Source organism: Dendrobium catenatum, unplaced genomic scaffold (assembly GCF_001605985.2).
Source record: "Dendrobium catenatum unplaced genomic scaffold, ASM160598v2 fragScaff_scaffold_671, whole genome shotgun sequence".
NCBI classification, from domain to species: domain Eukaryota; kingdom Viridiplantae; phylum Streptophyta; class Magnoliopsida; order Asparagales; family Orchidaceae; genus Dendrobium; species Dendrobium catenatum.
This window is the reverse complement of record NW_021319133.1, coordinates 496,679-510,503: the sequence shown is the minus strand read 5'-3', so window position 1 is coordinate 510,503 and position 13,825 is coordinate 496,679. Positions and strand designations below refer to the sequence as shown.

General features: G+C 34.2%; 1 protein-coding gene across 2 annotated transcripts; it reads left to right on the top strand.

The window, feature by feature from the left end:
• Positions 1–6,017: 6,017 nt before the first annotated feature.
• On the top strand, positions 6,018–8,487 carry LOC110105629 (putative kinase-like protein TMKL1). Of its 2 annotated transcripts, none has more exons than XM_020835205.2 (2): positions 6,018–6,855; positions 7,624–8,487. In XM_020835205.2, exons 1-2 carry the CDS (start codon positions 6,351–6,353, stop codon positions 8,169–8,171), a joined length of 1,053 nt encoding a protein of 350 aa, XP_020690864.1. In that variant the 5' UTR covers positions 6,018–6,350; the 3' UTR covers positions 8,172–8,487. The 2 variants fall into 2 exon arrangements, with proteins under 2 accessions (XP_020690864.1, XP_020690865.1); XM_020835206.2 differs by having other exon boundaries at positions 6,021–6,855; positions 7,627–8,487.
• Positions 8,488–13,825: the final 5,338 nt, after the last annotated feature.

The following is a 13,825-nucleotide window of genomic DNA, read 5'->3' as shown; positions in this document are numbered from 1 at the left end:
AATTATTTAATCTTATCTTTTTTAGTGGTTGTAATGACCACAAATGAACAGAAAAAAATGAAGAAATTAATTTTTTTTTAATTTCAGTTAAGGACTATTTATTTCATTAAAACAATGGCTAATATGATGAATAAAGATTAAAATAAAATAAAGAAAGTTAAATATTTGATTTGAATAAAGCTCTCTCTTCCTTCATTTCTATATTTTTAACTTAGGCTTAGTTTGGGACAACTTTATTACTGCTTTAAGAATCAACTTTCTAGTACAAAATTTTTAATTCAAAATTTTTTTGTACTAAAAAATTATTTCATTAATCAATAAGAAAGCTATCACAAATGAAGCCTTAATTTAAGACAACTTTTGACCACTATTTCTTTACTGTTTTCAAGAAATATTCTCACTAAAAAAATATTTTAAAAAGCAGTAAGAAAGTTATATATCCCAAACAAATCCTTAGTATAGCTCTTATAATGAATTTGATATTATTTTTTATAATTTTATTTTATGGATTTCTATTTATTTTATGATTTTTTTTGTTTTTTTTTAAACCTTTCTAATGATAAGATTTTTTTTGTTTGCAGTAAAATCTATTAGAATATAATAACTAATATAATTTCATATGTAGAAAAAATTATAATATTCGTAATAATTTTTAAAGAAATTAATTTTCATAACAATTTAAAAATTTAATTTATGCAGAACCACAAAAATCTTAAAGTAACTCACATTTAAAAAAAAAAATTAAAGTGATTAATTATTTTACCTAACAATTTCTTAATTAATTATTTTTTCTTAAACTGAGATCAGTTAGTTCTGTGGAAGCTTCAAACAAAATCATTTGCTCTTGATCTTACTCATAATAAATAACAGTACAATTCATGGGTGCTATAATTAATAATAGGACTGAAGCTAACCTAATATATTAATGGAGGAACATCAAACAGTAAAAAAAATTACACGATGAATAAAGAATTAAGTCTCATCATTATTATATTAATTATAAACTAATTCTTATTTGATTGGTAATGTGAGATTATTCTTCTTTTATGCATATTTTAAGAAAATCTAAAAAAATTAAAAATGATAAGATAAAAGCATAACATACCTAAAATATTCATTAACTCGACGAGTGGCTTACATCAATGATAGTTGTTGAGTTTTCGGGTGTAGTAAAGGAGAGATTATTACGTGCGCAGTTCGGAGATAAAAAATCGTTCGGGTTTGTGATTGTGAACAGTAAGTGCAATTAATATTCACCACTGTGCTTTTAATGTTCCTCTCTGCTCTTTTAATGTGTTTTTATTGTTCACATCTGCTCTTTCATTGCACTTTTACTATTCATAGTAAAAAAATCAAACTGTTCTCTGTATCCGGACTCCACGCATAATAATCGCTCGTAGTATGGTAAGCCGAGACATGAACTAGCTCGAGATTGGCTTGATAAATGCTAGTGAGCCGAGCTCAATGAACTACCGAGCAAAGCTTGAGATAGCCACAATTTGACTCATTAGCTCGCCAGCTAACTCCTTTAAAAAATAATGATATCAAATACGCTTAAAATATATATTAGAATTTAGGAGTTCAAGTATAATACAATTAAAAATATTTTAAAATTATATCTCACTTTTTTTATGTCAAGTAATTCTTTATTATTTATCTTCTATTTTTAATTATTTTTATATTTTATTACAATTGATATATCATCAAAAAAATTATCTTGATCGGGCACAAATCTTGAAGGAAAACCAATATTGTAAACTTAAAAATTTGAATCATAGACAATTTGAACTCCGATTTTAGCAAACTTACAGTCAAACTGAACGTCTCAGAAATATGTACCCAACGACAGCACATTTGACTCAATTCGAGCCTATATGAGTCCAAATCAAGGACCCAAAACATATTTGGAAGGTTCAAACTATAATTTGGATTACCAAACCGTTTCCAAACATGACATGTTTATAGTTTAATCAAGCGGCTCAACGAGACGAATCTAACGAGCCCAAGATTGCCAAATTTTGATATCATTAAGACATTCAAATACTAAATAAAACGGTTCATGATCAAGATATTCAACATTGGCCGTCCATTAAAACCACTTCCAATTTACCCTTGATCTTCCTCGTATTTACTCACTATGATACTCTCAAAAAACTATAAATATACCCCGAGAAAAGTGGGAAGAAGGAGGCCCAAGCAAGAAGAGAAAGAAGAAAAGGAAGAGAAGGAAGATATTTCTCTTGCTACCAGAATCTTCCTCGATCATCGCCAGACTTCCTCCTTGCAACCTACCAACGTCAGAGTTTTACCCGACAGCCGACCGACGCCGGAGTTTTGCTCGATTACCGACTGACGCCGGAGTTCTACCCGACCAACACCGAAGATTTGCCCGACCACCAACTAATACTGTAGTTTTGCCCGTCCGCCGACCATCGTTAGATTTCTACTCGACATCGGATTTCCGCCTGTCACCAAATTTATGCCTATCACTAGACTTCAACCATACGCCGAACTTTCACATTTCGTCGGATTTCTACTCGACGCTAGACTTCTGCCCATCCCCGGGCTTCTCCCTAATGAAGGACCTCATTTGTAATCAATTGTAAATATTAGTGGATTCATTCAAACTGGGCTAGGCCCTGTGGATTTTTCCCCTTTTCAAGGGGTTTTCATGTAAAAATCTTGGTGTCTCTTATGAACGCTACATCCTATCTCTTATATGATTGCGTGTTGGATCTTTATATAAAGCTAAGACGTTAAACTTTATATTTCTCTATCGCCGAAAATATTCCATGACGCAACAACAATAATTGCTTTACTCATAATTATTTTCTCTTTTATTATAAACAAACTGATTCGAACTCATGAACTCGATTAATTAATCAAGCTCAAACTCAAATTTGAGTTAACTCAAACTTGACTCGACTCGTTTACATCCTTAGTTGAGTTAATTTAAGGCTTCATTTAGAACAACTTTTAAATAAAGTTTTTTTGTTGCTTTTGATAAAATTTTAATTAAAAAATTGTTATAGAAAGTAGTAAGAAAGCTATCCCAAATGAAATCTAAATTCAACTTATAGGAATAATAGCATGTGTCTATGTCTAGAAAATAGTACTAAATTTAATCTAATTTTTTTTCTAAGTTAAAAATTATAAATCTAACACTCTTTTTTTTTTATTTACAATAGCATGAATCTCAAAAATCAAAACAAAATCTCAATTAATATTTTTTAAATTTTTTTATCAAATTCTCAATAAATTAATTGTTATTCATACAACTATATAAATTTGTTAGTTTATTTTCTTATGAATAATATTAAAATTTTAAATTAACAAAAGATTATATTACTGCTATTTAAAGAAAAAAACTTTCCTATTTAACAAATGGTCAACTCTTTTATTGCGATCTCTCTCTCTCTCTCTACCATGTGATCAGCACAAGTAAACGCCATCAGTTAATAATTAAAATTTTGAAGAATGGAGCACATGCAAAGCTCTGCCTCTGAACAATTTAGTACATTTAATGCTTCAATAGATAAATATATGGAAATTTCATAAATGTGTTTTTTTTTTTAGATTGGAAGCCTTTGCTTAGGTTGGGGAGAAATTATTCTGTGCGGAGATATGATGCAGGACGTTGTCAAGAGACCGATCAGAATGCGTCATGTTAGCGGTAACGAGCCGCGATACCGAGAAGTACTGAGCCACGGTATCGAGCACAAGTGTGATGTGACACATTCTGATTTATCTCCAGACGATGTTTGGTGTCCGCACAGAATAATTAATCATGTTTGTGATAGTTTTTTTTTTTTGCTTTAGTATAAAAAATTATTTAAAAAAACTGTAGAAAAATATTATTTTAAAAAGTAATAAGAAAACTGTTTCAAATAAAACCTTAGGTTTCGTTTGGGACAACATTTTTATTGTTTTTTTAAAACAGCTTTTTAATATCAAAATTTTTTATTCAAGATATTTTTATACTTAAAAAATTATTATTTTAGAAAGTAATAAAAAATTATCCCGAATAAAACCTTAATGAGTATGCAAACAACATTTTACTCTATTAATTAAACAACAGTGTTCTTATGATGAACCTCAACAGTAAAAGTTGGCCTACCATAGAATCATAAAGTGTCAAACCAATCCTAAGTTCCTAACCATCATAAATCCTTCAAGTCTTAGGTTTCGTTTGGGACGACTTTTTTATTGCTTCTTAAATCCAATTTTTAGTACAAAATATTAAAAATATTGTACTAAAAAACGGCTTTAAGAAGCAGTAAGAAAGCCGTCCCAAGCGAAACCTTAGTTTGAGGCGGCTTTTTTACTGCTTCTTAAAGCGACTTTTTAGTACAAAAACTAATTTAAATATTAAAGTTTTTGTACTAAAAGCTGCTTTAAGAAGCAGTAAGAAAGACATCCCAAACGAAGCCTAAGACTTTGTTTGGGACAGCTTTCTTACTGCTTCTTAAAACAATTTTTTGGTACAACAAATAATTTTCTTATACTAAAAAGTTGCTTTAAGAAGCAGTAAGAAAACCGTCCCAAAAGAATCCTAAATATTTCAACTAAAAGCACTTTCTAAAAAGTCATGAGTTCTCCTATCTCTCTCTTCTCTCCTCATAAATTTACATTTAATACCTCAGTGGCTATTAAACTTTTTTAACCACTTGCCCTATATACATAATTAATTACGACAGAAAAATAAATTAATTTGTTCTAAACTAACTATTAATTGACAATAGCAAGGCAGATCATATAATAAAGAGAAATTATTCTGTGGGGAGTCCGGTTGAAAAGAACTGTCTGGATTATAAGCGTACACACACTATGTACATAATATCCATAGTGTGTGTTAATATGTACACACAGTGTGTAAACTCACATATTCAAACGGTTCTTTCCATCAAGACTTCGTACAGGATAATTTCTCATGTGATGAAAGGGGCAAGAGTGAAGAGGAATATTGTGCTGGAGAAGATAATGGTGTCATCGAGAAACTTCACAATGAGTTTGTTGATCAAGGTTTAGTTACCATTAGAAGCAGAACTCCCATTAGTAGAGTTGAGCTAGATGATCACTAAAGCTTCGTTTGGGATAGTTTTCATATTGCTTCTTGAATTAGCTTTTTAGTATAAAAATTAAATTAAAATTTTTGTACTAAAAAGCTGCTTTAAGAATCAGTATGAAAGCCGTCCCAAATGAAGCCTAAGAGTTCGTTTAAGACAACTAATCTTTTTTATAAATTTAGTTATAAAGTTGCTATGGAGAAAATACTTTTTTTAAAAAATGTTGTAGAAAGCGGCTTCATAAGACAAAACTATCATGAAATAACCAAATAGAAATTATATTTATCTTGTAAAAAATAAAACAATAAAAAAGTTGTTAAAAAAAGAGCCTATTATATAATAAAGTAGTTTTATTATGAGGACTTGTAGAATTAGGTTATTTAACCAGTCAAGTGAAAAAAAATAATAATACTTTTATTATATTTCTTCTATAAATAATATAAATTACAAATATTTTATATTCTTATTTTGATTAATTTATTTTTACTTTAAGAATCAGTATGAAAACCGTCCCAAATGAAGCTTAAGAGTTAGTTTAGGATAGATGATGTTTTTTATAAATTTGATTATAAAATTGCTATGGAGAAAATACTTTTTTTTAATGTTGTAGAAAGCGGCTTCATAAGATAAAATTATCATGAAACCAATAAATTATAGTGACCAAATAGAAATTATATTTATCTCGTAAAAAATAAAACAATAAAAAAGTTGTTAAAAAAAGAGCCTATTATATAATAAAGTAGTTTTATTATGAGGACTTGTAGAATTAGGTTATTTAACCAGTCAAGTGAAAAAAAAATAATACTTTTATTATATTTCTTCTATAAATAATATAAATTACAAATATTTTGTATTCTTATTTTGATTAATTTATTTTATAGTATTTCAAATCAAACAGCATTAAAAAAAATAAAGATCTTGCCATTCACCCATTTTCGAATTTTCCTTTAGACGAGACAAATTTATTTGTTCTCTTTCTACATCAAACCCCCGCTTCTCTCTCTAAATATCAAGCTCTGTTATCTTCCAACTCCCTCGCAAGCTGCTGGTTCCCTAAGCGTCAATCCTGTAATAAAGCCAAACACTCCCTCTAGGGTTTCTACTTTCTGTTTTCCAGCTTCGAATTGGAGCTTAAAGGAAACGAATCTCTCAATTTTCTACAGTTTCACACATCCACTCATTTCTTGTTCAGGCACGCCGTGAATCATAAATATTCCCATCAATGCCAGCCTTCTCAATCACCTTCAACTAGTTCCCCGGAAAATCCTACCCGCCGAATCCCAAATGGAGGGACACCGCAATCTCCGCATCATTCTCAGCATCGTATCCATCTCTTTCTTTCTTCTAGTCTTTTCCTTATTATACTTCTGGTTCCGTCGGAGAAGGGACATTAGAAGCAGAAGTAGCAGCGACGGGTTGGAGGAGAGCGAGGGTTTTAAGCTTGTGAAGACAGATGCTGAAGAGCTTGTGGTGTTTGCTGGCTGCGAACATTTGAGGACTCAGGACATACTTGATGCGCCAGGGGAAGTTGTGGGGAAGTCGAGTTATGGGACTTTGTACCGGGCTACCATCCGGATTGGCGCCGGAGCAACCGCAGTCATGCTACTCCGGTTCATCCGCCCGGACTGTGTTGGCCGGACTGGCGATATCCTCATGGCTATCCGGTTGATTGGGTTGCTCAGGCATCCTAATCTGGTGCCACTGAGGGCTCTTTATGTGGGGCCGCGGGGGGAGAAGCTCTTCGTCTATCCCTTCTATGCTGCTGGCAATCTAGCTCAGTTTCTGAAAGGTAACTACTTCTCATGTAGTTTTGCTTGGCTATAGTTTGAGGCGAATTTACAGTCTTTGGAGAAGAAAATGGATAAGAAGATGCCCTTTTTGGGATGATTTGGTTCCTGTAATGTAGATGTTTTTGTGTTACCTTTTTCACGTTAAATGAGAACTTTTATTTCGATTCAGCTCGATATTATGGTTATGTTGAGTTAGATTTAAGTACTTAACTCTACTGAAGCTATATTTTCCGCATTTTTCTGTTGTAGATCCTATGTTCTGAATGATATAGAAATTTCAATCACATCGTGTTTTAGTTGATGATGTAAAGTTAGAAGGAACAACCCTGTTCTTTCCGGAGCTGGCAGTGGACTTTCCTTTTTAAGTGTTAATAAAAAGATGTTATTTTTATGATGACTTGTTTGATTAGTTTTGGTGGCACTTGTTTCCTGCAACAAGCTTTCTGATTTAGCTTCTGAAATTATTTTTTCTGATTTAGCTGTTATGGTTCCCTGGTGATGCGAATGATGTAGAAATGCCAGTCCTCATCATGTTTTAGTTAATTAAATGAAAGTTGAAATAAGCAATCTTGGTTTTTCTGAAGCTTACAGTAGATTCCCTTCATGAATTTCACTGTAAATTACTCTACCACACAGTTCATGTCTTGGACTTTTCACTTCTCATGCTTCTCTAAGATCCAAAATCTAAATCTTGTTTTGATTTTTTGGATTAGTTTTTGTATTTCCTTGTTATACTTCCATATCTTAACCTTTAGAACTAAATAAAGCAGGCAGTGCTGAACCCAAAAGATGGAAAGTCATCTATGAAATCTGCTTAGGAATTGCCAGAGGACTGGACCACCTCCACAATGCATTGCAGAAACCAATCATTCATGGCAATCTAAAGTCGAAAAATGTACTCCTCGGTTCTAATCTTCGTCCTCACCTCTCCGACTTTGGCCTGCACCTCTTGCTTAGCCCAACTGCAGCACAGGAAATGCTGGAGGCATCTGCAAATCAGGGATACAAAGCTCCTGAGCTGATCAAGATGAAGGAGGCCAACATGAAAACAGACATCTACAGCCTTGGGATCATCTTGCTTGAGATAATTACTCTTAAGGATGCACCGAGTTGCAGATTGTCAGTTTTCGATAGTAAGATCTGTGATACATTCAGCTCCAATATCATCATCAATGGCAAAAAAGACCAAAATTCAAGCAATGAAGCACTTCTTAGATGCTATCAAGTGGCAATTTCTTGCTGCTCGACATCACCGGCTCTGAGACCAGATATCAAGCTTGTTATCAGAAAACTGGAAGAGATTGGGCGTTTCTGACTGAGATTATCTAGATGAAGACAGCTTGTTCTTTTTTTATTATATAGCTGGCTGATTTCAACAGTAGACCATGTGGTGGTTGTGTTACTTGTGTGTTGAGCTAAGCAACAGTTGGAGAATTGAAAAGAGTGTTCTTGTGGGTCCTTAGATTGCCACCAATTTAACTTCACTAACAACAAATACCTAAGCTGTCTTCAGTTAAAATTTGATTCTGAGTGTTTGATTCTGCGGTGGTTTGACCTTTCATCATTGATGATCAGTGATGAGAATTGTAGAAAGAAATTTAATATCAAGATTTTAAAGCATCAGCATGAAATTGCTGTTTGGTTGTTGAAATCCCTTTTAACCTCTTGAATTTATTTTGGAGTGGATAGGGCTGCAAAAGAACCGAGCCGAGCGAGTATGTGAGTGTTCATGTTTGAGTTCATTTATTATTAGCTTGTTCAAGTTTGATTCATGTTTGGTTCGAGCTTTATTATTTGTGTTCATATTTGGCGTTTAAATTAATGTGTGTTCATGTTTGGTTCATATTTTTTTCATATTTGGTTCTTTAGTGCTTATCAAACTTTAAACAAATAAACCTTAATAAGCTATAAACGAGCTCTTCTTCTAGATGTTCATTAACTTAACAAAAAAGCTTTATCAAGTCTCCTAATAAACAATTTCATTTAGCATGTTCGTGAACATTTTTAATGAAATTTTTAGTTAGCATATATTATAATATTTAATTACTTTAAAATTTATTATTTAATAATAATTATATCATTATGTTATAATAAATATAAAATATTTATATTATTTATATTTATCAATTTTATAATCAAATATTAATTTACTTCTTATCGAGCTTATTCAAGAATTCCGAATCTAACACAAATCGAGCTTATTCACGAATTTTAAATGATATTGTTCATGAAAATAATTGAGCCAAACATATCAGTGTTCAACCTTGTTTATTTAGTTAATTAAACGATCACGAACAAGCTTTAATTGAACCGAGCAACGAGTAACTGATCAAACGTTTGGCTCGCTTGCGGCCCTAGGGTTGGATTGTTGTTTGTCATTTTTTGTTGATCATACTTTGCTTTTTAGTCTTAAGTGACTATTGTTAGGATTTGATCAAGAAGGTGGAATATGAAATACTTTATTTATGTTCTTGTGGGGTTTCAAAATCATTGAATCTTCCCCACATGCTAGCAGGCTACTGGAGATTCGAAGTTGGCTGGATCTTAGCCTTCCCCCCACTCGGATCTCATCTTCTGACAGCTCTGAAAATTTTTCTGTTTATTTTATTCTAAACTATATGAAGTTTTAGAATGATTTTGAGCTTATTAGAAAGAAATTACAAGATGTTTAAGAATCTTACTATTTAAAGTGGACTCTTCTAAAATATAAGGGTTAATAAATGCTTTTAAAATTATAAAATTTTTTGACTATTTATTAACTATTATTATATATTGGATTAATTATATATTATAATTTATTAAATGATAAAATAGAACAATGAAAGTAATGTAATTTCATATTCACCTGTAACGCTTAAAATATTCTTTATATTTAACTTTACAGTTAAATTTAACTCTTATTTTAGGCTCTGCGACTAAATTGACTCAATTTCTAATAGTCGATGGACTAAAATGTCAGAGAGGCGATGACGCCTTGAGCGGAAGAGGAGAAAGCTTTCTCAAGAAGCCGAAGAGAGGGAAAATTGAAATTGTATTATGAAAAGTAATTACAAGAGTATTTATATATTACAATGTGGTAAAACAGTAATAAGAGCATGCTTAGATAACTAATGCCGTGCTAACAGCCCCCCTCAAATTAAGCATTCAAGGATTGAATGGTTAATTTGGTTCGAAGCTCGTGAAAGCGAGAGGCCGAAAGAGGCTTTGTTAGGACGTCGGCTATCTGATTTTGAGAAGAAATGTGCTGAATCTGAATATGCCCTGCCGTGAGATGATGTCGGATGAATTGAAAATCTATTTCGATGTGTTTCGTTCTTGCGTGAAGCACAGGATTCTTAGCAATAGCAATGGCAGAAATGCTATCGCAGTGAATGAGAGTAGGAAGCTGCTGATTTACTTGAAGTTCTTCGGCCAGCCGTCTAAGCCAGAGGACTTCCGAGATATCTGCTGATAGAGAGCGGTATTCGGCTTCCGTGGAGGACTTGGCGACAGTGATTTGCTTCTTAACCGACCATGAGATGAGATTTGGTCCTAAGAATGTGCAAAAACCGGAGACAGATTTTCGATCCGAGTTGTCTGATGCCCAGTCCGCATCGGAGTAGGACTGGAGCTCGAGATCGCCGGTAACGATGGGTAGACCGAACGTGATAGTTCCTTTGATGTATCGTAAGATCCGTTTGATGTCTTGGAAGTGTTGAACTGTTGGAGATTGCATGTGTTGACATGCTCTGTTGGTAGCGAAGGCAATGTCGGGCCGAGTTATTGATAAGTATTGCAGTGAACCGGCCAAACGTCGATACCAGGATGGATCTGGAAATGGCTGATCGGTGCTTGTTTTTGATTTGGAAGCTGGCGCCATTGGTGTAGGAGAAGTCTTGCAATCCGACATGCCCGCCATCTTGAGTAGTTTAGCTGCATAATGAGCTTGAGTTAGAAACAGACCGTGAGATGTATGTGTTACCTGTATGCCGAGAAAAAGGTTAATTTGCCCGAGCTGTTTAAGTGCAAATGTTGAGTGAAGATCCGCAAGCAGAGACTTGATAGCAATAGGATCGCTGCCTGTTAAAATGATGTCGTCAACGTATATAAGAAAATAGATATGTACATTATTTTTGATAAGAAGGAGCAAAGAAGTGTCGGAGCGACTAAACCGAAATCCACGGGCTAGGAGAAAATCCGTAAGTTTTTGAAACCATAGCCGAGGGGCTTGCTTAAGTCCATAAAGAGATTTATGCAATTTGCATACGGCTGTTGGCTTATTTGGATCGATGAATCCCTTAATATATATATATATATATAGGGAGAGAGAGAGCTTTCTTTTTAAATAATTATCACGTTGGTTACCACCATCACTGTTGGCAACCACTACATTCATCATTATTGATTGTCGCTGGCGAAAATATATATATATATATAGGGAGAGAGAGAGCTTTCTTTTTAAATAATTATCACGTTGGTTACCACCATCACTGTTGGCAACCACTACATTCATCATTATTGATTGTCGCTGGCGAACACCATCGACGTTCCACAAGCCGTCTTCATCGCAACCTTGTTGGCCGTCGAAGCCACCACCAGCGACAACCGTCACCACCCACAAATGCACCAACTACTATAATAATCAACTTATTCCATCGATATACAATAAAAATTGTTGGGAATGGAAGTAAATCATGCAACAAAACAAACAAGAAAAATAGAAAGAATCGAAAAGTAAAAGACACCAATATTTAATGTGGAAACACCAAATATCAGAAAAAAAAACACAGAGCCACAAAACAAGAAGAAATTCACTATGAAAATTAGGAGAAATTTATATAGTTCTCTTGTCTCTCTCGCTCTCTCCTTGCTTCTCTTCCCTCTTATACCGTTCTAACACATAAAAAAAATAGAAAGTTAAATGAATTACACCAAAGAATGCCAACCTTAAGAAAAAAGAAAAAAAAAAAAAAAAAACCATCCAATCTGCCTCAAAAGCGTTGTGGTGCTAGCTTGTAACGCTGCACCGCTCAAACCTCTGTCATCGATCAATCTCACAGCGCTTCGGCGCTAAGCTCTCTATCTTTTCTTCCAACAAACATTGAAGCACCGGGGTGCTTGGGAACAAAACACTAGGGCGTTCGGGTACAAAATATTGGTGCATTGTGCGAAAAAAAGAGAAAAATTCCACAGAAAGCCCCCAATGAGCTTGAAAATTTGAATTGAAATCTGAGATAATAGTACAACTCGATTGATCGACACAATCCAATTCCACACAAACTAACAAAAATAAAAATATTATGTACTTAAGAAACAATTTTTTTTTATGTTAAAACATAAACAAAATAATATAGAAATAAGGGTGCCAATTTCGGGTCACAGGTCGGGTTCGGGTTAACCCGACCCATCTTGCAGACACGGTAACACCGTCAACAGCTTCGCGTCAATGGCATCCAGCGGCAGCGGCGAGCCTTCAGCAGGCCACCGGCAGCTGCGACAGCCTCTTTGCCATCTCGGGATGATCAGCAGCCAGCTGCCAACAGATGCGAATCGCGACACGATAGTTGGGCAAGCAGGGAAGCGAACAACGGGCAGCACAATAGCGGGCAGTAGGGCATCACAGCGGATAGGCTGACGCGAACGCGATCTTGTACTCACGCGGACAGTGGGCGTCACTCGGGCAGTTGCGGTCAGCGGGTTAATTCGGGTCATTTCTGGGTTTCCGGATCAACTCGAACCCGACACGATTTTTGAAACGGGTTGAAAGTTCTAACCCGAACCTGACCCGATTCAGGTTCGGGTTGACCCAAATTCGAAATTTCTATGTCGGGTTCGAGTCGGATTTTCATGTCTTGTCAAATATTGACACCCCTATATAGAAGGAAGTGAAAAATTAAAAACATAACCAGACACTTTATTTTTCATCTTTTACTTTCGTCTAATGGCAAACATAATTTCTTCGATCAATGGGTGGCAATTAGACACTTTATTCCTAAAAATCCAATTATTTCTTTTTTACCAGGTAAAATAAGCTGAAATATAAACATCAACAAAGAAAAATCTTTTGCAATTTATAGAATCAAAATGATTTAAAACTTAATTCAGAGATCCACCAAAGTAAAAAAAAAAAATCATAATTTTGAATACATATTTTAAGAGTCGTGAAAGGTACATCACAATCAGAAAATAAATGTGCAATTTTCATAGTAATTTTAGTATAACACACAAATAGGATAACCAAAGCCACTCTCTTTAAAAGGAAAAATTATTAGGTCAGGTGACCTAATGTAGCTCTACGTCCGGTAGTCAATAATATGTCGCCACGTGCTCTTATTCTTTACCGCGCGGCCCGACGACCCGACTCGGACCGGAATCCGGGATTACTATGTTCGTGTATTGCTCGGTATTTGCTTGGTATTGCTAGGTATTACTCAGTATTGCTAGGTATTGCTTGACAATAACGAGAAATACCGCTCTGTGAAGACTAATACCGAGCAATACCGAGTAATACCTAAAAGAACTCGGTATTGCTCGGTATTGCTAGATATTGGTCTTCACATAATGGTAATTTTCATTTTTGTCGAGCAAAATCGACCAATACCTAGCAATACCAAGCAATACCGAGCAATACGCAAACTCCCGGGTCGGGTTGTCGGGCCGCGCGGTAAATAGTGAGAATACGTGGCGCCTGTTTACTGCTCATCGAATGTAGAGCTACGTCAGGTTACCTGACCAAATAAAAATTCCTTAAAAAGGCAACCAACAGCAACTAATAGAGAAATATGAGATCCAATGGTATAATATTCCTTTATCTGATCATTGTTGATATTGATCTGTTATATGCAAAGTAGCAATTAGCAAATACAAGTCATCTGGGTTTCCAAGTGTTACTTTCATGCTATTAACTAGGCTTATTAAATCAAAGATTAAAGATTAACACTTCTTTGGATTAACTTCTGAAAATAATTTTTTTATAACTTTCATACTAAA